Consider the following 23,977-nt stretch of genomic DNA (forward strand, 5'->3'; position numbering starts at 1 on the left):
GCTAAGTCCGGGGAATATGATGTATGTGACAGAATTTCCCAGCCTAGTTCTGCAATTTTTTGACGTGTCCCTAAAGCAGCATGTGGCCTGGCATTATCATGATGCAGTATGATGTTCTTCCTATTGAACATCGCCGGCCTCTTTTCTTGGACTGCTGTCTTTAAATTATCCAGTTGCTGACAATACTTCTCCGAATTGAGCTTTTCGTTCGGTTTTAAAAGCTCATAATGTATTGGTCCTCGAATGTCCCACCATATACACAACATTCTCTTATTCAGAAGGGCTAGGTTTTCTGGGTTCACATTATGCCCTTTTCCTTACGATGTTTTCGTAGGTAATCCACTTTTCATCCCCAGTTATCATCCGGTTCAAGAAGGGCTCGATTTTGTTCCGAGCAAGCAGAGATGTGCATATGACGACTCGATCATCCAAATTCTTCTGACTTAATTCATGTGGCACCTGTCTTGAATATTTCCACACCAATCCTATCTTCTGAATATGGTCCGAAATGGTTTGCCAAGCTGAATTAAGCCTTTCTGTGATCTCCGATGTTGTCAGAAAAGGATCTTGCTCCAACATGGTCTTAACAACATCGTCATCAATCAAAGATGGTCGCCCAGAACGTGGCTTATCAGAAAGGTCGAAATCACCTGTTTTGAATTTTTCGAACCATCTTCTGCATGTCCTATCAGAAACTGTACCTTCACCAAACACTTTCAATAAATTTCTACATAATTCTGTAGCATTTCTTCCTTGTTGAAATTCGTATCAAATACAGGGCGTAAATGAACTTTATCAGCAGTCATGGGTACACTATTGCTTCACACATAAATAAGACTAACATGAATCAACTTTGTTTTAGTTAATTTGCTACGTCAGTATGTATACATTAAGTGATAAAAATGAGAGGCACACATGCGCCAAATAAATGTGCTTACATGTGCTAAACGTGTCAAAACTTGTTGTGATAGAAACGGACAGAACTTTCCGGTAGACCTGATACTTTTTTTTTTTTTTTTTGGTGGCAGAGACAGATAGGGACAGACAGACAGGAAGGGAGAGATGAGAAACATCAATTCTTCGTTGTGGCTCCATAGTTTTTCATTGATTGCTTTCTCGTATGTGCCTTGACCTGGGGGCTACAGCAGACTGAGTGACCCCTTGCTCAAGCCAGCGACCTTGGGTCCAAGCTGGTGAGCTTTTGCTCAAACCAGATGAGCCCGCGCTCAAGCTGGTGACCTCAGGGGTCTCAAACCTGGGTCCTTTGCATCCCAGTCCGACACTCTATCCACTGTGCCACCACCTGGTCAGGTGCGGTACATATATCTTTACGAATAAATGTTTTCAAGTTTTTCGGTTGGATAGGGGTTGCTGGGTCATGTGGTAATTCTATTCTTCATTTTTTGAGGAACCTCCATGCTGTTTCCCATAGTGGCTGTACGAGTTTACATTTCACAAGCAGTGAATGAGGGTTCCCTTTTCTCCACAACCTCAACACTTGTTATTACTTGACTTGTTTATAATAGCCAATCTAATAGGTGTGAGGTGGTCTCATTGTAGTTTTTACTAGCATTCCTTGATAACTAGTGAATTTGAGCATCTTTTCATATATCTGTTGACTGCTTGAATGTCTTCTTGGGAGAAGTGTCTGTTGACATCCTCTGCCCATTTTTAAATTGGATTATTTGTTGTTCAGGTGTATGAGTTCTTTATATATTTTGTATATTAACCCCGATTGGAGGTAGAGTTTGCAAATATCTTCTTCCATTCAGTTGGTTACCTTTTTGTTGATGGTTTTCGTTGCTGTGCTGGAGCTTTTTAGTTCGCTACAGTACCATTCACTTATTTTTGCTTTTCTTTCCTCTTGCCTTTGAGGTCATAAAATTAATAAAATCGTCTCTAAGACCAACATTCATAAATTTAGTACCTATTTTTTCTTCTATATAATTTGTTTCAGGTCTTAATTTAAATCTTTAATCTATTTTGTGTAAATTTTTGTTTATGGTGATAAATAGCAATCTAATTTCATTATTTTGCATGAATGTATTTTCCCAATACTGTTAATTGAATAGGCTCTTTTTTTTAAAGAGAGACAGACAGGAGGGGAGAGAGATGAGAAACATCAACTCATAGTTGCGGCACCTTAGTTATTCATTGATTGGTTTCTCTTATGTGCCTTTACCCGGGGGCTGCAGCCAAGCTCAGTTGATTTGAGCATTGGCCCAACACGGAGGTTGCCGGATAGATCCTGGTCAGGGCACATGCAAGAGTTCTGTTTCACTATACCCCCTCCTCTCACTTAAAAAAAAAAAAAAAGAGTTATCTGGGAAGTAGTTGTTCAACTTCTGTTCAAGCACTCCTACTAACAAGAAGGACCAACTGAGCCATCCTCAGTGCCCAGGGCCAGTGCTTGAAACAAGGGAGCCACTGGCTGCGTGAAGGGAAGAGAGAAAGGGGAGAGGGAGGGGGAGAGTAGCAGATGGTCCCTTCTCCTGTGTGTCCTGACCGGGGAATGAACCCGGGACATCTGCACGCTGGGCCAGTGCTCTGTCCACTCAGCCAACCAGCCAGGGTCAGATAACTTCTTTATTAAGTGGGAGGTTGGAGTCAGATGATCTCTAAATCCTTCCAACCTGGAGAATCTCTGCATGCTGGTTGGGCTGCTAACCCTGAGGTTTGCATATCTAAAATACTTGGATTTGAGCCTGGCCTGTGGTGGCACTGTGGATAGAGCTTCGACTTGGAATGATAAGGTCTCTGGTTCGCAGCCCTGGGCTTGCCCGGTCAAGGCATGTACGGCAAGTAATGAACAACTAAAGTGAAGCAACTGTGAGTTGATACTTCTCACTACCCATTCTCTCTGTAAAATCAATAAATAAAAACTTTAACCCCCCCAAAAAAATTAAATTAAAAAAAAATACATGGATTTGTGGTTTTGGGAAAGACTATTTAAGCCCAGTAAGAAGTAGTGGTGAGATGTGGACAGCCTAAGGTAATTAGAAATGGTCAGGAGGAAGCTGCTTAAAAATAGTTCTCCTGTTTTCTTTTAGGTCAGGCGTTGGCAAACTGTGGTCCACAGGCCCCACTGCCTGTTTTTGTAAATAAAGTTTAATTGAAACATAGCCACGTCTTTGCTTATATATTGTGCATGGCTACTTCACGCTACAATGGCAGAGTTGAGTAGTTGGGACAGTGAACTTACATCTTACAAAGCGTAAAATATTTACTAAAAAACTATTTTGTATATTTATACGAATATTATGAAACTTTTAAGTTTACTGACTCCCTACTTTAAATGCCTGTTGGGAACAGGAAGTGAATCATGACAGCTATGTGGGGAAGGGGCAGGGCAAGTGTGATTCTATTCTATGTCAGACCTTCCTGTAGCTAGTCTCCAAAATGATGGGTAGGCCCACTTGGACCTGGGTTCAAGAACTTTGGCAGAAAAGAGTCAGGAATGAAAGATGGTTGGTGCTCTATCTTTCCAGGTATGAATTGGAACTGAGCTAGACACTAGTGTGGGGGGAAGGCTGGCATTAAAGGATGGGCCTACCCCCCGTCTCTCCACTTTCCTCTGATTTCTGAGGTTTACCGTAGACAATTTCCTTCCCAGACCCCACCCTCGGGCACAGCCAATCACTTCTGAGCAATATAATGCACTACATGAAAACAGTAGGGCAGGGGTCCCCAAACTACGGCCCCCTGAGGCCATTTATCCGGCCCCCCGCCACACTTCTGGAAGGGTACCTCTTTCATTGGTGGTCAGTGAGAGGAGCATAGTTCCCATTGAAATATTGGTCAGTTTGTTGATTTAAATTTACTTGTTCTTTATTTTAAATATTGGATTTGTTCCCGTTTTGTTTTTTTACTTTAAAATAAGATATGTGCAGTGTGCATAGGAATTTGTTCATAGTTTTTTTTTATAGTCCAGCCCTCCAACGGTCTGAGGGACAGTGAACTGGCCCCCTGTGTAAAAAGTTTGGGGACCCCTGCAGTAGGGTAAGAGGGATCCAGGAGGTGGGTGCTGTTAGTTAAGATGGTCAGGAAGACTTCTTCATTATTGTTTTATAATTGGTTCTTTCTGATTCCTTAAGGGCAAGGGTTAGATCTTAAGGATCTCTCTAGCACTTGGCAGAATGCTGGATGCTTCATAGATCTTCCATAGATGTCTACTGAATTAACAAATTTTACCTGGGTAAACACACTTGAAGGGGAATGTTGGAGGCACTTCTTGCATGGTCCTGGAGCAAACAACATGTTTTCCTCCGGCTATACTTAGGGCCAAAAGGTCAGAGATGAGTGACACTCTAAACCCACTTTTGATCCATTTCATTATTTTCCCTGGGTAGAGACTGGACCTTAGCAAGTTCCTGTATTTGGGAGGAGTCTGCCTGGTGAAACTTACCTTAGGTATGCATAGGACTTGACAAAAAAGTGCTTTGCCTTTCTTTTTTTGCTATGAGGTCGATTGAATTGTTATTTTTTCAGGGGAAGCAACTGATAAAGAGAAGATCAGTGACTTGGCCTAACAGGGCAGCATTCTTAAAAGAATAGGGACTGTAGAACTAGACTTGGGTTCCAGTGTGGCTATCCTTATTAGCTGTGTGACCTTAGGCAAGTTCCAGGGCCCTATCCCATATGGTTATTGTGAAGGTTGAATAGAATAACAGGAATAGCTACTACTGTTTGTTGTGATTTATGTGCAGGGCATTCTGCTAAGTGCTTTACATGCCTAGGGATTACCATATTGTCTTTGTATGGATGAGAAAACCTAAGGGAGGTAATTTAAGAAACCACACAGTAGATCTGGGATCCCTGGAGGAAGCTTGCATATATTGTCTGGAGTGTAGTTGTGCTCAGGTTTTGATTGTCCTTTATTTGCTCCCTTTATACCTTGTTGGTTTTATTGGTCAGGAGACTAAGTTGTTGGAGAAATCACAGTGCTTACTTCTAAATCTCAGTTCCTTCATTTTTTAAATAAAGAGATTGGGCCAAATAGGTGGTTTTATTTTAAATAAAAGCGATGTAACTATTTCTTTACACTCTTATGGGGGTTAAGCCAAAATCATTGTCTAACCACACTATGCTGTATACCTGAGACTAATACCAGATAATATTGAATGTAAACTATAATTGAAAAATATATTTTAAATTAATAAAAAAGGCTAAAATCAGTTGCTTTGGTGGACTGAGTGCAGTTTAGAAACCCAGTCTGCTCAAACCTCCCTACTCTCTTTCCACAGATGATCTCTGAGTGGGTTTGCTGAGCCCAGTTTGAAAACCAGTGGACTGAATGATTCTTAGTTATGTTTTGGCAATGAAATCCCATTCTAAGGAGTAAAAGAAGATCCAGAAATATTTTTTCTTCTCTAACAGTTGGTACAATAACTAGAGCTAGATAGCTAGGTGTTTTTTGTTTTTGATATTTATGTCCCATTTTTGTAGCATAGACCTGAAAGCCAGAAGGGGACTTGTCCAATAGGGAAAAAACAGTGTGATTGAGACAGTATGCAAGTATCACAGGGTTTGTGGTATGATTTTTTTTTTTTTAAAAATGTATTTACTGATTTTAGAGAGAGAGGAAAGGGGTGGTGGTGGGGGGAGAAACATTATTCTGTTCCTGTATGTGCCCTGACTTGGGATCAAACCCACAACCTTTGTGTATCTGGACGATGCTCTAACCAGGCGTCCCCAAACTACGGCCGGCCACGGGCGCATGCGGCACCCTGAGGCCATTTATCCAGTCCCCCACCGCACTTCCGGAAGGGGCACCTCTTTCATTGGTGGTCAGTGAGAGGAGCACTGTATTTGGCGGCCCTCCAACGGTCTGAGGGACAGTGAACTGGCCCCTTGTGTAAAAAGTTTGGGGACCCCTGCAGCCATCCAGCCAGGGTGCAGTGAGATCACTGGGAGCGTTATCCCCATGGCCTGGTATCTGTGCTTCCTGTATCTGCACTTGCCAATTGTTTTCTCCTTTGAAATTCATCAGTAGCTTATTGACATCATTTTTGTTTTCTGTTAATGGTTAGTGCCAAAGGGCCGACCAGCCATTTGGTAATTAGGGGGCTCATTCAGCCATTCATTCATCAAATTTTAATCATTAGTTATGTGCTGGGTACTGAGAACACAGTGGTGAATAAGGAATAAGTTGGAGAGACAAAATGAGTGAATAAAACTTGAATACAGTGTGGTAAGTGCTGGAATGGGACCAACACAGCAGACTCTGGGAGCCGGAGCGATGCTGATCTGGCCTCGGGTTTTGGGAAGGCGGTGCCTCAGAGGCTTCCAGGAGGAGGTATTGTCTAAGGTGGGATTTGAAAAGGAAGTAAAGCTGGTAAAGGCACAGAGGAAAGACAGAGTGCAAGGTTTGTCAGTCTGTGAGAGTGCCCAGCCAATGTGGAGTTTGCAGATGAGGCTGAAGAAATAGGCAGACCAGACCACGGAGGACTGGATGCCATGGTGGGGGCGTGGACCTCATTCTGAGAGCAACAGTGACCTCTAAAGGATTTTGAGTACTGTTGTGTGATAACTTTTTATATTTTCAGGAAGTATTTGCTGTGTATTTACTGGGTTTAGCTTTTTCATTCCTTGTGCTGAACTGGTTGATTCTTAATTAGCCTTGTACAGAACATGTAAAATTGACACTAAAAGCTAAATGAATAAAAAAGCAATGTAATTCTTGGACTCTATTAATTCAAAATTATAATTTATAGATGGGGCTGTACTGAAGTTTAATTAACATTTCCCTTTCTGAAAAAGGGATTTGTTTATTAAAACTGTAGTATAAACTACTATAAATAAGATTTGTGGAGGGGAATATTTCAGTTTGTGGTAAACTGGTTTTGTTAAAAACAGCTTTATTGAGGCCCTGGCCGGTTGGCTTAGCGGTAGAGCGTCAGCCTGGCGTGCGGGGGACCCGGGTTTGATTCCCGGCCAGGGCACATAGGAGAAGCACCCATTTGCTTCTCCACCCTCTCCCCTCCTTCCTCTCTGTCTCTCTCTTCCCCTCCCACAGCCAAGGCTCCATTGGAGCAAAGATGGCCCGGGCGCTGGGGATGGCTCCTTGGCCTCTGCCCCAGGCACTAGAGTGGCTCTGGTCGCGGCAGAGCGACACCCCGGAGGGGCAGAGCATCGCCCCCTGGTGGGCAGAGCATCGCCCCTGGTGGGCATGCCGGGTGGATCCCGGTTGGGCGCATGCGGGAGTCTGTCTGTCTCTCCCAGTTTCCAGCTTCAGAAAAATACAAAAAAACAAAAACCCCCCAAAAAAACCCCAGCTTTATTGAGATAATTTATATATCATAAATTAGTTCATCTCTAGAGTACAATTTAATGGCTTTACAGCATATTTATGAGGGTGAGCTGTTTTACAGCACTTGTAGGAGCATCATATGTATCCTCTGTCTTCCAGTGACTGCTCTGCCAGTACAGACCCTTTGTATCTACTCACTGAAAAGCAGCGCCTGGCCTGTGCTCAGTGTAGCCCCTCCACCCCTGCCTCCCTTCCACCTTGTGTATACATTTTTTTTTTTTAACAATGTACCATTTGACAAAAGATCCAAAAAAAGGGTTTTTGTATCAGTGGCAATCACAGTAGGAAAAACGGAGGGGAATGAGGGAGAGGTTTCTGATATACACACACACACACACACACACACACACACACACACACTGCTCACAAATAGGAGGGGATATTTTATTGCTTCATATTCGTTTTGAAATATCCCCTCCTTGTTGTGAGCAGTTACATATTTCAAGTTAGGATTGTTTTTCCTCTCCATTTTTGCAAATAAGGAAGCTATTGTAGGCTGGGAAAAGGAGGAGACCAAAAGAGGCAAAGATGAGAGGACCACGAAAGCTGTTCCCAGGGAGGCAGAGGGGCGGAGAGGGAGATAACCGGAGCGGGAGGCTCTGTAGTTCCAACCCTCCGAGGCCTGGGAGTTTTTAAAGGTGCATGGGATCCATCTGGTGGCTCTAGGCTCAAAGTGCAGTCAGTGGAAGAGATCTTGGGGTCTGAGTAAGTGAGTAGGTGTCTTCAAACTACAATTAAGGTTGTTTCTCTTTTGTCCTGGCTTTTCTTTTTAAAGATTTTTTTTTTAATTTATTGATTTTAGGGGGAGGGAGAGAGAGAAAGAGGGAGAGACAGGCAGGCAGGCAGGGAGAGAGATGAGAAGCATCAATTTGTACTTGCTTTTTGTATGTGTCTTGACTGGGCAAGCAGGGGTTTTTTAAAGATTTTTAAAAAATTAATTCATTTTAGAGAGAGAGAAGGAGAGAGGAGCAGGAAGCATCGACTCTCATATGTGCAAACCCAGGGTTTTGAACCAGCGACCTCAGCGTTGCGGGTTGTAGCTTTATCCACTGTGCCACCACAGGTCAGACTAAGCAGGGGCTTTTGAACCAGCGACCTCAGCTGTACATTTATGATGGAAGGGTGTGGAACTTTCCCAGCTGCAGTCGTGGATTCATCCGATTCTGCTTGCAGTTCTATCAGTTTTTGCCTCATGTAGTTTGATGCTCTATTTTAAGATGCATACATACAGGGTGGGACGAAAGTAGGTTCACAGTTAGTTGTTCGTATGGAAATTATAATTAAGAAATAATACAAGGACTGTGTTTCATGTACTCACAACTATAAACCTGCTTTTTCCCTTCCCTGTCTTTAGGACTATTGTGTCTTGTTGGAAAATAGATGCCTTTATCATTATGCAATGCCTCTCTTACCCCTGATAACTTTCCTTGCTCTGAAGTCTGCTGCATGAAATAAATGGAGCTACTCTACTCCAGCTTTCTTTTTTTGGGGTATTTTTACGAAGTGAGAACAGTGGGGGGGTGTGGAGGCAGATGGACTCCCACATGTGCCCGACTGGGATCCACCCAGCATGCCCACTGGGGGGGCGATGCTCTACCCATCTGGGGAGTTGCTCCACTGTAGTTGGAGCCCTTCTAGCGCCTGAGGCAGAGGCCATAGAGCCATCCTCAGCGCCCGGGCCAACTTTGCTCCAATGGAGCCCTGGCTGCTGGAGGGGAAGAGAGAGACAGAGAGGAAGGAGAGGGGGAGGGGTGGAGAAGCAGGTGGGCGCTTCTCCTGTGTGCCCTGGCCAGGAATCGAACCCGAAACTTCCGCATGCCAGGGTGATGCTCTACCACTGATCCAACCAGCCAGGACTTCCAGATTTCTTTTAATTAATGTTAACATGGGATGGCTTTCTTCATTCTTTTACTTTTAATCTGTCTTTATTAACATTTAAAAAACATATAGTTCGTTCTTGATTTTTGATACACTTTGACAATGTTTTTTTATATATACTATTGATTTTTAAAGTGATTATATAGTTGGATTAATATTTACCATACTTGTTCCTGCTTTGTTGCTCTTGTCTTTTTCTGCCTTTGATGGCTTTGAGCATTTTATGTGCTTCCATTTTGTCTCCTTTCTTAGCATATCAAGTAAACTTTTTTTCCCAGTGGTTGCCTTGGAGTTAGTATAAATACCTTATAACAATAAAGTAATCCTAATTTCTCTTTCCCGTCCCTTGTATCATTGCTGACATTTATTTCACCTATACATAAACTATGTTCATTGAATACATTGTTGCTGTTGTTTTGAACAAATTATTATCTGTCAGATCAACTAAGGATATGAAAAGTGAAAATTTTTACTTTACTCATTCCTTGTCTAATACTCTTCCTTTCTTTATATGGCCTGGATTTTTTGCTTATATCCTTTTCCTTCTCACTGAAGAATTTCTTTTAACATTTCTTTTAAGGCAGGCCTGCTGACAGCAGATTCCCTCAGTTTTTATTTGTCTGAGAAGGCATTTCACCTTCCGATATGAAGGAGAGTTTTGTAGGGTATAGAATTCTAGATGCTTTTTTTCCCCTCTCACTCTGCTCTCTTCTTGCTTGCATGGTTTCTGAGCAGTCAGATGTAGTCTTACCTCTGCTCCTCTATAGGTAAGTAGTTTTTCTTCTGGCTTCTTTCAAGAGTTTTTATCTTTGATTTTCTCCAGTGTGAATATGATACACATAGGTGTTCTTGTTCTTTTGTCTCTATGGTTTTCAGCATTTATCCTATTTTGGCGTTCTAAGCTTTGTGGCTTGTTGTCTGACATTATTTTGGGAAATTCTGTCATTAATGCTTCATATTTTTCTCCTCTTCCTTTCATTTTTCTCTGGTAACCCCTTACACGTTACACCATTTGTAGTTGTCCCACACTTCTTGGTTATTGTTCCTTTTCCCCCCCAGTATTTTCCCTTTGTTTTTCCAGTTTGGAAGTTTCTGTTGACGTATCCTCAAGCTCAGAGTCTTAAACTCAGTTATGTCTCATGTAGTAATGAGACAATCAAAGACATTCTTTGTTTTTGTTATAGGGTTTTTGATCTCTAACATTTCCTTGTTGTTATCTCCTGGAATTTCCATTTCTTTGCTTACATTGCCCACGTGTTAAAAAGAACTGAGGCAGACAGGCCTTCAGTGATGTGGTGGTGTGGTGCAGGGGAGGGAGGTGTCTGCTGTGTGGTTAGGTCTCATATTTTTAAGTGAGCCTGTGCCCTTGCGCTGTGAACTTCACAAGTGCTTCCGAGTGTCCTATTGTCACCCTCTGTAAACCCCCCCCCCCCCATTTAGTGGTACAGGATAGCTGGAGTGGGCTGGAGTTGGGTATTTACCTATTGCCACATGGAAAGCAGGAGGGAGCCCCCCCCCACCCCCGTCAGCTAGGCTCCCCATCCTAGAAGCATAGGGGGTTTTCTCTCATCTGTATTGTGAAAATCTGGTACAGCTCCTGGAAGCAAAGCTCACAAAGTACAAAGTATCCTCCCTAAGACTGAGCCTACTGAAGGTTAAGTTGACCACATTAAGCCTCCAGCAATTTGTCAATTGTAGTTTAGGTTTTCCTACCCTGGTACTAGTTCCCATGCAGGTCCCTGCTGTGAAAAATTTTGATTTTCTATATTTACTTATCTCATTTTGGGGAGTGGGGTTTCTCTGTGACCTCAGTTATCAGATGGATCTAAGAAGAGTTGTTGATTTTCAGTTCAGTTTTTTATCTGTTTAGACAAAGCGATGACTTCTAAGTTGCTTACATGCTGGACCAGAAACTGGAAGCCTGCCCTACCTTCCTTCTCTGTTTACTTCTTTCCTGCCTTAAATTTTTTAGGTTTTTTATTGTGGTCAAAAGAATGCATAACATAAAATGTATCCATCTTAACCATTTTTAAGTGTATATAGTTCAGTAGTGTTAGGTATATATTCACATTGTCCAACCAATTTTTTTATCTTTCAGAACTGAAACTTTATGCCCATTTAATAACAAAGCCCCATTTCCCTTCCCCCCAACAACCACCATTCTACTTTGTCTCTGTGAATTTGTTCTAGACGTCACATGTAGGTGAAATCACATTTTATTTTGTATTTGCTTTTGTGACTATTTCACTTAGCATAAGGTCCTCAAGGTTCATCCATGTTGTAGCATGTGTCAGAATTTCCTAACACTGAATATTTTACTGTATGTATATATCACATTTTGTGTATCCATTCATCCCTTTATGGGCATGGGTTGCGTCCACCTTTTGACTGACTAGTGGGAATGATGCTGTGAACATGGTGTGCAGGTCTGCTGGAGGTCCTGCTGTCAGTTATTTTTGGGTGTATACTCAGAGCGGAATTATTGGGTCATATGCTGTTTGTTTTTAATTTTTTGAGGAACTGTCTCACTATTTTCCATAATAGTTTTATTTTCCTGGGGCATTCCATTCCATATTTTTTATCAGCTCTTGAAAATTCTTAGCTAGTACCTCTTCAAATATTGTCTCTCCCCCATTTTGTCTATTCCTTCCTTTTGTATTGCTTGTTAAAAGTTCCTTATTTTTTGTACCTTTTATATTTTCTCCTTGTCAATTAAACTCTTGTTCACTTTTTCGGTCTTTATGCTGCCTTTTGTAATTTCCACATTTCTCTTAACCACTATACTCTCCATTTCCTCTGTTATTTTATTTACATTTCTCACAATTTGGTTAATTTTAAAATCTTCTGATCTTTGTTAATAGTATCTTGTTATTGTTTCCTGTTTTTTTTTATTACTTTTATGACTTTAAATATTGGAATGTACTTAATTTATGGTCTGTAACCTGTTTTACTTTGGTTTTATTTGTATAAACTTCCTTTGTTCAGTCACAGTAAGAGCGGTCCTTACGTGTTTCATAGTTTGGAACTGGGAGCTACATTCATTGGGACTTTATTTGTGGGAACTCTGGTGTGAACTCGGTGGGGAATCTCTTTCCAGACTGTTTTTGTTTACCTCTGGGAGATTTCTCAGGGATATTATCAGGTTGAGACCATGGGGTTAGATTCTCAGTGACAGCAGGTTATCCTAGACCATTCAGACAGTGTAAATTTGCACTGTGAACACAAGTGAAAGTAGGCCCAAGATCATAAGTTCTCTAGGCATACTGTCCTCCCTTTCTGCCTTAATAGAGCCCAGGTCCTCTGTCTTCCTATTTTTTTCACTAGTCTGCTTCTTTCCCAGAAGCTATAGTTCTTAAAGACCTAAGGATTGTTTACTGTTTTGCTACCAAGATTTTCTCTGCATTATCTTAGAACAGTACTGGGAGAGAGATGGTAGGCACTGTTATCCTTATTTTACGACTAAGCAAAACCGAAACTGCTGTTTAATGATTTATAGAAAAGTTAACAACTCTTCTGAGATATTATGCAGGTGGCAGATGGCATTCTTCTGTGTCTTTTTGCCATGATGCCATTGGTGGCATTCTTCATTAGGCTAAAACTAGATACGAGCTCATTAGCCATAAAGAACCAGCCTTACCCTGCAGGTTCATTCAGATTCATTCATTCATTCATTCATTCATTCATTCATTCATTCAGCAAATCAGAGTACCTGCTATGTTTAGTCACAAGAGTCACATATGGGAGCTGGGAGCTGATGTGCAGATTTTATATTTGCTGCCTGATGTGCTTTGTGCTTTCCTTCTGTAGAGTGATAATGGTCTCCAGCTGCCAAAGAAAGTTGTGGATGCCAAGAGAAAGGTAACCACTTCTCATCCTTTCAAGCAGAACTGGATGCCTCTAGGAGCCCCCACTGGCAGTAGACATGGCCGAGTTTACAAACTACAAAGATACTGCCTCTAGTCGCCACCTGCGGTTTAAGTTACAGAGTCTGAGCCGCCGCCTTGATGAGTTGGAAGAAGCCACAAAAAACCTCCAGAAAGCAGAGGATGAACTCCTGGATCTGCAGGACAAGGTGATCCAGGCGGAAGGCAGCAACTCCAGCATGCTGGCTGAGATCGAGGCGCTGCGCCAGCGAGTTCTGAGAATCGAAGGCAAAGATGAGGAGATTAAGAGAGCAGAGGACCTGTGTCAGCTGATGAAGGAGAAGCTGGAGGAGGAGGAGAAGCTCACCCGGGAGCTGAAATCGGAGATTGAGCGGCTTCAGAAGCGGATGGCTGAGCTGGAGAAGCTGGAGGAGGCCTTTAGCAGGAGTAAGAACGACTGTACCCAGCTCTGTTTGAGCCTGAATGAGGAGAGAAACCTGACGAAGAAAATCTCCTCTGAGCTGGAAATGCTCAGGGTCAAAGTGAAAGAACTAGAGTCTTCCGAGGACCGCCTCGATAAAACCGAGCAGAACTTAGTGTCCGAGTTAGAAAAACTGAAGTCATTAACTCTGAGTTTTGTAAGTGAGAGAAAATACTTGAATGAAAAGGAGAAAGAAAATGAGAAAATAATAAAAGAGCTCACTCAAAAACTGGAGCAGAACAAGAAAATGAGCCGCGATTATACCAGGAATGCATCCAATCTCCTGGAGAGGAACGACCTGCGGATCGAGGACGGGATCTCCTCCCCGCTGCCCTCTAAGGAGTCCCGGAGGAAGGGCACGCTGGACTACCTGAAGCACGGGGAGAACGAGACGAGAAATAAATCGGAAAACGAAAAGAACCGAAATCAGGAAGACAATAAAGTCAAAGACCTTAACCAAGAGATTGAGAAACTTAAGACACAAATCAAACACTTTGAATCTTTAGAAGAAGAACTTAAGAAAATGAGGGCCAAAAATAATGATCTGCAGGATAATTACCTAAGTGAACAAAATAAAAACAAACTCTTAGCCAGCCAGCTGGAGGAGATAAAGCTACAGATCAAGAAACAGAAGGAGTTAGAGAATGGGGAGGTGGAAGGGGAAGATGCTTTCCTGTCCAGCAAAGGCAGGCACGAGAGGACTAAGTTTCGGGGCCTTGGGGGTGAGGTATCGGTGTCCAAGCACACATCTCGGGAACTGTCCCCTCAGCATAAGCGGGAAAGGCACCGGAACAGGGAGTTTGCTCTTAACAATGAAAACTATTCTCTGAGCAATAGGCAGGTCTCCTCTCCCAGTTTCACCAGCAGGAGGGCAGCCAAAGCTTCCAACTTAGGGGCAGGTACAGACAGTGGAACTCAGGAGACAAAGAGAACTGAAGATCGATTTGCATCTGGCTCCTCTCAGAGTGAAGGGAAGAAGTCCAGGGAGCAGCCATCAGTGCTTAGCCGCTACCCCCCTGCTGCCCAGGAGCACAATAAAGTTTGGAAGGGCATGCCCAAGCCAAGTACTGAAGGGTTGAAGGGGAAAGTAGAGAAGACAACACGAACATTTAGTGATACCACCCATGGATCTGGTCCCAGTGACATATTGGGTAGAGCTGACAAGGCTTCCGACACCTCCGCTGACACCCTCTTTGGCCGAAGGGGGCAGGCGCCAAGCAGTGGCGGTCAGCTAGCTCAGGCCGCAGACTCCAGCAGCTCTAAGGCCCCCGGATCACTGGCCTCCTCTCGGAGATCTTCCTCAGAAGGGCTCTCTAAGGGCAAAAGGGCTGCCAATGGCCCAGAGGCCGAGACCACTTCCTCACATTCCAAGGCTCCACTTCTATCAAAGTATCCTTATAGTTCTAGAAGCCAAGAGAACATCCTTCAAGGTTTTTCAACCCCAAATAAAGAAGGAGTTGATCAGCCTGTAGCGGTTGTGATGGAAGACAGCAGTCAGCACGAGGCCCTGAGGTGTCGAGTCATCAAATCTGGTGGCAGAGAGAAGCCAGACTCGGATGACGACATGGACATGACATCTCTCGTTACTGCCAAATTGGTAAACACAACCATTACCCCGGAGCCAGAGCACAAACAGCAGCCCAACTCGAGAGAAAAATCCAAATCCCGAGGGGGCCTTAGAACCTCCCTGTTTGAGAATGATAAAGATGTTGGGACAGAAAATGAATCTGTGAAATCTGCCAGAGGCTCCGCCAATGCCGTGGAGTTCCCAGAGGCCAATGGGACTGGGGTAAAAAGTCAAAGGCCCTTCAGCCCCAGAGAGGCCTTGCGGTCTAGGGCTGTCATCAAACCTGTCATCGTTGATAAAGATGTGAAAAAAATCATGGGAGGGTCTGGAACTGAGGCCATGCTAGAGAAACAGAAATCCACCTCCAAACCAGGATCAAACAAAGTGACAAGCAGCATTACTATCTACCCCTCTGACAGCAGCAGCAGCAGCAGCCCTAGAGCCACCCCAGGTGAGGCCCTGCGGGAGAGGCACACATCCACCAGCAACATCCAGGTTGGGCCACCAGAGCTCACGTCAGTTAGCAACCATGTCAACTCCCCCTTTGAGCTCTCCATTCACAAACATGACATCACCTTTCAGTTCACAGAAGCGGAAAGAATGGGAGAGGGGACCCTGAAGAGCAGGCCGGACATGGTGGTTTCTCGGAGCAGCATTATAATCAAGCCGTCGGATCCTGTGGACAGGAATAGCCATGCACCCCCTGCAGAGACAATCAGGTGGAAAAGCCATAGTGCCCCTTCAGAGGGGAGCCCGGCAGATGCCAGGCATGTCACTGTACGGAATGCCTGGAAGAGCAGGAGAGATTTGAACTCTTTAGACGACCCCCCGACTCAAATTGGTAAAAATGCGGTATCTACCAATGCCTACACCCAGAGGTCTTCCACGGACTATTCAGACCTTGAACAGCAGAGATCATACCTTTTTGAGCAGGGTACTCAGAGGGTAGGAAACTCAGGGGATGCCCCTGAGCTCTCTTCCAGAAGGACCCAAAGTAGCCTCACTGTATCAGAGGTGCTCACTCGACGTAATCGGGTAGGAGATGCTGTCACGGCTGCAGCCTGGAACCACTTTGCAGGCATGGTAAGTCCCACTCCCCTTCCCCTGCTGTCCCCCCAACACCCTTCATCTGTCCTTTTCTCCTCTGGCCCTCTGTCTTGGCCTGTTGACTCAGGATTATGGAGAGACCGTGGGGCTGGGAAACACTAGGTAGCTTAGATAACTGTTAAAAAAAGAATAAACTACCTTGAGGAATGTCTTTAACAGAGAAGCATGAAGTTCCAAGATTCTTCCCTCAAGTTGTCTCCTCCATTTGACTTTAGGTATGGTAGCCACACAAAAAGGAGATAGGGCCTCTGTTCTCTTGGTTTTCAGAGGGACCAAAAGAGCTCCCTGTCCAGTTCCACAGAGCAGCACCTAGGAGCACAAGCAGCTGTGGTTGCTGGGAAGCTCTGAGGAAGGGGGCAGCTCAGTGCCCTTTCTGTAGGGCAGAGACGGGAGCCTGGGAAGTGAGTTCTTGGCCGCCTCATAGAGAGTGGATCTTTGCCAGCCGGCACATAGCACTCTTACTCTGGGCCTGCTATAGGCTTTCTGCCTGGGCATCCTTTGCCCCAGATACCTGTTAAGCCCATTATATCATCAGTCTGAGAGCAGGGTTGGCTCAGGTAACTCATTACAGGATAGATAAACCCAGAAGCTCCTCCTTATTTGAGGGTCAGGCTGTTAGAACAGCATCTGAAGGGGAAACCCCTGGGAGTATCCTTTAGATGTGAAGCTTCTGATAATGACATTTTGTTTCTAGACACTGTTCTCTTCAAAAGGGGCAAGTGACTGTTAACTTGAAAAGCCCTGTAAGTGTTTACAGGGTACTTAAAGCACCTCCCCACCTACCTGTCTCATTCAGTCTCGCCAGCAGCCCTGTGGGCAAGCATTGCCCCAGAGAAAGTGCCTTACCCAAGGCCACTAAAGTGAATTACTGGAAGAACTGATTTGAGTGCAGTATTCCTATCCCTAGGTCCACTCTTGTACCCTGCCACCTGTCTCAGTCAGAATTGTTTTCTTTGATCTGCATTTGCTTGTGGGCACCAAAGCAAAACATTAAAAAGGTGGACGTCTGGTAGAAAAGCAGTGGAGTGAAAGATGGATGTTTAGCGCTCTGAAGCTTGGCTAGCTGAGAGATGATGATGATGATGATGATAAAGATGACGTGGCCTGTGAGCTTGCTGGTGGTTGGTGGGAAGCAGGAAGAGCTGTCCGGCTTCCGTTTCAGCACACCTCCTTGCCTGCCCACCAGGGAGGTGGCTCTCACCCTGAGAAGCATCCAGGCTGCATGTGCAGAACTAGAGAACCCTGCCTACTGCTTAGGGGTACCACTCCCGTGTCCCCATTTCTGGCCCTGCAGGGCTCCTGTTCAGTTTTGTGAGCCCCTAGCAAATTGGAGTTTGTAGTCTAACCTCATTTCCAAGGAACTTTTATACTGGCTTGTCTGCAGGGCGGAGTATGTTTCTGCAGTTGTGATTCGGCCTGTGTGCTCTCTCCCTCCGCCAGGCTAGAGAGGACCGCTGCGGGAAGGAGTGGGGGTCTCTTTGTTACTCACTCTGTTGTCCTCCACAGCTCACTTTTGTCCTTTATTGGCACAGGAGGAAGGCGATGACTATACACTCAGTGTCTACAGGCGAATGCACAACTCCCTGGAACGGGCTGAAGCGCCTGTGAAGCAGGGGCCGTCAGAGCCTGGGCGAGCACATGCCGAAGAGCGGTTACGACCAGCCAGGCCCTGTGCTGAGGAAAACTGAGTCAGCCGGGTGGGCTCTGCTGTCTCCTCCGCCTGCTTCTCAGCTCCTCCGTGTTCCCTCCTAAGAAGGATCCCAGGCCGGTTAGCCAGGCTAGACCCCAGGCCCTGGCTGGGAGACTGTGGCAGAGAGCCAGGCAGTGGCTCAGGTCATTTTTGCCAGTTGGCCAAAGGGATCAGAAACTACAAGCTGGACAGTCACCCAGGCCTAGCCTTCCCTAACTGATGCATGAGTCCTCTCTCCTTGTTCCTGCCCTGTCCCCCAGGTAAGATGGGTCACTCTGGCCCACAAATAGGCAATGATATAGAACCTTCTTATATCCCCCACCACACAGTAACAGCCCTACCATGTGGCTAATGTTCTGATTCCTTAGTCTTCTCACCACGTCCACTTTACTCCGTGTCTGCCCTAAGGGCCTAAGTACCTACACTTAGACTTGCCGGCCATCAGCTCCGTTTAGGGGCTTCCATTCCTTTCCCCTTTGGAGTTCCTCAGACTTTTACCGAAGAGGTCTGTGCTGCTTCTAAGGGATTATGGGACTACCCTTGAGGTTGAAGCTTCTTTGACTGACCCCCTGGCTGACCACTGTGTTCTGGGGACAGAGCACATGGGTACCCACCCCCTATTGGAATGATGTTATCCCTCCCCTACCCCAGCTCTCAACTCACCTCCCAAAGGCACCTGAAGTGCACAGACTTCATGCATCTCCTTCCCTGGGCACCAGCAATGCTGCTGGCATTGCCTACTCCTCTCCTGTGGCTGGAGACTTCATGCTGACTTCATTTCCACCTTCGGAATATCCCCAGACTACACGGGGCCCCACCCAGCATCCTCTGCCTTCCAGGAAGCACCCAGCCAAGGGCAGAGTGGACAGGACGAGGCGCTTTCCCTTTAGCCACCCCACAAAGCAAGAGCTCCAAGAAAGGCACGGATTTTGTCCTCCTCACCCATCCCTCACGGAGGAGGTGTCGCACTTTACCAAGCTGATGGCATTCCTACAGAAGTGGGCCCTTGACTTCTGCAAGCCAACTATCATGGTGACTTCATGGGAGGAAAGGTAACACATGCCCATCAAAGGCCCCAAATTTACCCAATTCAAAATGCAGAAACCTTTTCATAAACCACGTAAATAAAACGTGATTAGTTTCCTTATACCGTTCACGTGGGGAAGTTAAAAAGAACCATATAACCTTGACACTGCTTTTTCTGTAGCATTCTCTCAGTTCAACGAGGGGATTCCCTTTCAAAGGCTACCTTGACGAAGCAGGCATTTCCTTCATAGTGAAAGACAGCATTAGAGTAGTGAGTCAGGAAAGCTGGATTTTCTTAATGGCTTTGTACTTTATCTCAGTTTCCCTGTCTATAAAATGAGTTCTTTTAAAATGGTTTCTAAGAGTCCTAAACCGGGCATTCTAGATTCTTCTGTTTCCATTATCCCATGGGTGGGGGGTATGATTCCCACATTTGGAAGGTGTCATCTGAGTGGGTTTGGGGAATGTGTCCTTCCCACTGCCTTGGCTTGCTTTCCTGGGCCCCTGGAATATCATGAGGTGGAGCTCAGAGAAGCTCCCTTGGCTTCATTTTTGCAGTGTGTAAAAATGAAGGGGTTAGAATAGCTGGTCCCCGCAGGCCTTTGGGCACCAAAGCCTTGCCCAGTCCACAGTGTCTCCCAGCTTGCACTTCCCATAACACAAGTGGATGTGTCTCCCGTTCCTGTGCTTGAGTCATCTCCGCTGCCTCCATTCACTGTGGGAACTGGAGTCCATCCCACCCTTGTCCGCAGCAGACTTGGCAGTCCTGGGGGTGTGGGGTGCACCCACCTTACTTTCAGGGACAGGAATGTTTTGCACCTATTTTCATTTTCTGGAGTGTTGCCAATCTAAGGGCATTGTCATGTGGCTTGCCTTTCCTTCACATTGCTGCCTCAGACGATCAACTTCAGATGCTGTTTTCAAAACCTCTTACTGCTTCTCCTGGGTCACTGGCCGGAAACTAGCTTGCTCAAGGCTGCCACCTCTCACAGCCTCCCTGCCATTCTTCATGGGTCGGCAACCCTGACAGTCCAAAGGAAACTGACCTCTGCGGTGGTTGGCCGAGAGTACAGGAAAGACTCTGGCTCTTCTCTGCTGGTGATGAAGGGTGCCAAGCCATGCCTTCAAAGGTCTCATCAATAATTCTCATCTTCGGGCATTGCAGCCCTGGATTCTGGTGCTGTAGCTCCTGGTGCCAAAGTCTGGATCTTTCCACATTTCAGCAGCATCAACATCTGCCGCTACCCAAATGCTCTGTGGAAGAGGGACTGTGGTGCCCTCTTGCTGGGGCTATCTTAAAATCTGAGTGCAATAGGGTTTGATTGTAACAGTTAATTCAGGATATTTTGTTTCATCTGCACACTTCCTAGAACTGTTGTAAAATAGATTTTTTTTTTAAATGTCCTCAGCATTGCATAAAATACCATTTTTAATAGCCTGTGAAGGTTAGAGGCTTGGTTACCATGGGCTTCCAAGTGGCTGGCAAGGCTGGCCTTTCAAATTCCAAACTTGGAAGTCATGTTTCTGAAAAGCAACTGATGTGAGACTGTCTGGACCCAGGCCTCACCATCAGGGGTCCTGGAAGAAACATCCAAGTAAAGGGAGACCGGGTAGTTGAATAGTTGTTTAATCAAGCCAAATACTCACTGTCCCAGCCAATAAACCCACTTCTGTGACAAGCCCCTTCTGCAGCTTGGCTCAAACTCTAAATTTTACAGGCAGGAGTGTGGTTGTGGGAGGGCTCTTAGTGAGGTTGGGGAACCTGGTGCTCCAGAGCTGCTTGGTGGAGGGACAGTAGAGCTGGTCTCTTCCTCCTGCTGTTGCCTCTTGCCGTAAGAATGCAAGGATGGTGGGCAAAAGGAAACTGTGGCTGTTTTTTGCTTTTGAGTGGCAATGCAACAGCTGTAGTGTGGGTTAGAGGGATTTGCAGTGGGGCCAAGAACTCCAGCCTTGGCTACCGGCAAGCTTGCACATAAATCATCCCTCTCTCATGGGGTATGAGAGGGTCTCTATCCGTGGTTTTCAACTGCTGGTCCGTCTGCCAGAAATTTCATACTGGTCTGTGAAAGAGTTAACCATGCTGATGTATGAAGACTACAGTCTCTATTCACCGGGTCTATGATTTTCATACAACGTCAGGTGGTTAAGTCCTTCGTGGACTGGTGGTTGAAAACCACTGGTCTATTGATCTTGGACTAGTCATCCTGGGGCAGTTAGTTCTATTTAGTGGGTTAGTGCCAAGTGCTACCACTTCCCAGTAAAGGAATAGGGCCCCAGCCTCTGGGTCTGGTACCTGGCTTACCTTTGTTGGTGCGGGGTATTTTTTTGTTTTGTTTTTTGTTGTTCAAGACTGCTTTGGAAGAGCTGCTTTTAGGGATTATCTTTTGAATACCCCAAATGGGGAACAGGGTTCTCCTCAAAGCCTCACAACCAAGATCACAGGAAAGGGGCCCTATTTTCCTGCTGCTTCACAGCTCAGAACATGTACTGAATGGAATGTATTTTTAAGAGAATAAAGTCTATTTTTTTGTATTTTAAAGATTGGGAGGGCTGAAGTAGCCCTCAAAAACTGTTATTACATTATAGGCCCCTTTGCTAAGGGGCATCAGTATCTGTTGGTCCACACTTACTTGCTCAGGCAGGTACTCGGGTCTCACCCCTGCCCCTTGGAGTCCAGGTGCAGCAGCTTCTACATTCCTGCTCCAAGCATGGGACCAAGGAGGCCGGAACCCTGTCGCCGGAAACCAGGGCAAAGCCATGAGCAGTGACTCAGGGCTCCTTGGGTGCATGTGTATAGTTGAAGCTGCCTGTCTGCATGTATCCTCTGGCTCTAATGCTGTCTGTTGACTCTGCAGCACAATATGTAACCAATAAAGCTCCCTAGTTTCCATGTGCTCTCTGTGTGAGTCAGTGATGCCATTTTTGTTTGTTTATCTCAGCACACAACTGTTTTCTATGCACTGGTGCAGCTAGCATGTTTCATTGTATTTAAAATTCACAGCCAATTAATTACTGGTGCTGTAAGGACTGACAATATAGCCGAGGCTTAGTATAGGGAGCCAAAACGGAATTAGAGTTAGACTCATATAGCACCTATTTTATTGTTATGTCTTATTTTTAGGCCTATTGTCACACACAAAACAAAAATTTCTCAAGCTGCTTATTCTATCTATTTAAAAAAACAAACTCTTTTAAAAGTACTTGCCACTGGATGAGACACCTTAACCCCCTTTGGGGTATTCAAAGGCAATATTAATGGCAGAGCTGGGCTCCAAAGTCCACATACCTTCTACACTGTGTGCTGTTTTCACCTTTACGTTGGTTATACCACCCACCCTGATCCTGGTGTGCAAATTTAAATTTCTCCCTGCTGTCACTCATCCTAAGACTAGGGAAAAAGCCTTCTCCAGTCAGTCCACCAATGTAATGTCCCTTACATCTTACTAAGAATCAAACTTCATTTAGGGAAGAACTGACTAATACAAGTAAAATCCAATTTCCAGAGGCAATTACGCACATGTGTTTAGTCTGTTAAGAGCCCTTGGGAAGGAACAGGCATATAGTTTCCTATAAGTTTTTACCACATGGCAAAAGGGACTTGGCAGACGTGATCAAGACCAAAGGAACTCACAGGCATCCTTATAAGTGGGATTCAGAGGAGGATCTACAGAACACAAGAAGTGATGACGGAGCAGAGACTGGAGTGATGTTATGTGCTTTTAAGGTGAGGGAAGAGGCCACAAGCCAAGGATACAGGCAGCCACTAGAAGCTGAAAAAGGCAAGGAAACAATCTTCCCTCAGAGCCTGCTGGTAATCTGTTACAGCAGCAACAGGAAATTAGTACAACACAAAGTTACTTAAACCCTTAATCTGCTCCTTATGTAGAATCTGCTAAAACGTTATACCAGTACCTTGGACAGAAGTGGAAAGTTGGCACATACCCTTGGAGTGAAATTGGAGAATAAAACCTGTGTTTTGGGTTTTATCTCGATAGTTTCCTAATATCCATATGCTTGACCTGCAGCTGCATGCCTTTGGCACATGGTCACCCCACAATCCCAGTGGGGCAGTCTACCTCCACAGACCAGGAAGCCTACTGTTCTCTAGGACCCCCAACCATATAGCTGACCTGACCTAAACCATTTCTCTCCTTTATATAAACATCCTCCTTATGTAAACATGAGTAAAACTAGTACTTCCAGAGAAGTAACACTTCTCCTATACAGCTGTAGCCATAAAGAAAACAAACAAAAAGGACTAATTTTATATAAAGTTTTATTCTCAAAATATAAAAAGACTACCACCACATACCCAGAGACAAGATGTTCTCTCATAGTGCTTACTTGCCTCAGTCTTTATGAAGAACATACACTTCCACACTAATGGACAAGTGCCCCCCTCCCTAGTTCTAAGTAACTCAAAGGAGGCAACTTTTGTCATCAAAACCAGAACAATCTCCTTGGCCATCTGACCATCGTGAACTTCAGCAGCTGATTGAGAGCCCAGATGCCAGGGTAAGTTTCTTAGGAATCTAGTATTGCTAGAAGAGCTTTTGCTTACACAGCAAAAGACATACATTGGCCTCTTCCTTAGGATAGACGTCTCATATGCTTGGGGACTGCTGTGCAGGGGGGACACCTGGCGTGGCCTGGCGAGGCAGGGTGTACATGGCTCCTAAGAACTGGTCTGCAATCCTTCCTGCTTCTCGAAGTCCACTCAGTAGAGCACCATGGACTGTGGCTGGGTAGTTTCGGATTGTATGTTCTCCAGCGAAGAAGAGTCGTGGAATTGGCTATTTCAGGGGGGAAAAAATTAAGACTCAGTAGGTTGCAAATATACCTTTATTCTTGTGTTAACTGCCAAATTCTTGGCCTTTGAAGTAGAGCCGCCCCCTACCCCAAATCACTAGTCCATCATTCTACCTAAAAGAGTCTCCATTATCAGCAGGCATTAGGGACAGTAAAACTCAGCCCAGACTTAGTTCTGGAGTGATGCCTAACTGTATCTGTTCTTATGTATGGTTTATCTCTGGGGGATACCCAGTTCTACTCTGCC

General features: G+C 45.0%; 2 protein-coding genes across 3 annotated transcripts in view; one reads left to right on the forward strand and one right to left on the reverse strand.

Moving 5' to 3' along the window:
* LUZP1 (leucine zipper protein 1) overlaps nucleotides 1–21,080 on the forward strand; it is a 102,523-nt gene extending 81,443 nt beyond the window's left edge. Inside the window, exons 2-3 of the mRNA XM_066270141.1 lie at nucleotides 12,995–16,181; nucleotides 17,738–21,080. Coding sequence (XP_066126238.1) covers nucleotides 13,110–16,181; nucleotides 17,738–17,893 — 3,228 coding nt within the window. The 5' untranslated portion in view covers nucleotides 12,995–13,109 and the 3' untranslated portion in view covers nucleotides 17,894–21,080. The remainder of the gene's footprint in view (nucleotides 1–12,994; nucleotides 16,182–17,737) is intronic.
* A 2,100-nt stretch (nucleotides 21,081–23,180) lies between these two features.
* Nucleotides 23,181–23,977, reverse strand: part of KDM1A (lysine demethylase 1A) — a 61,772-nt gene continuing 60,975 nt past the window's right edge. For both annotated transcript variants that reach the window (XM_066270146.1, XM_066270145.1), the window contains one exon: nucleotides 23,181–23,714. In XM_066270146.1, coding sequence (XP_066126243.1) covers nucleotides 23,526–23,714 — 189 coding nt within the window. In that variant the 3' untranslated portion in view covers nucleotides 23,181–23,525. The remainder of the gene's footprint in view (nucleotides 23,715–23,977) is intronic.

This window comes from Saccopteryx bilineata, chromosome 3 (assembly GCF_036850765.1).
Source record: "Saccopteryx bilineata isolate mSacBil1 chromosome 3, mSacBil1_pri_phased_curated, whole genome shotgun sequence".
NCBI lineage: Eukaryota > Metazoa > Chordata > Mammalia > Chiroptera > Emballonuridae > Saccopteryx > Saccopteryx bilineata.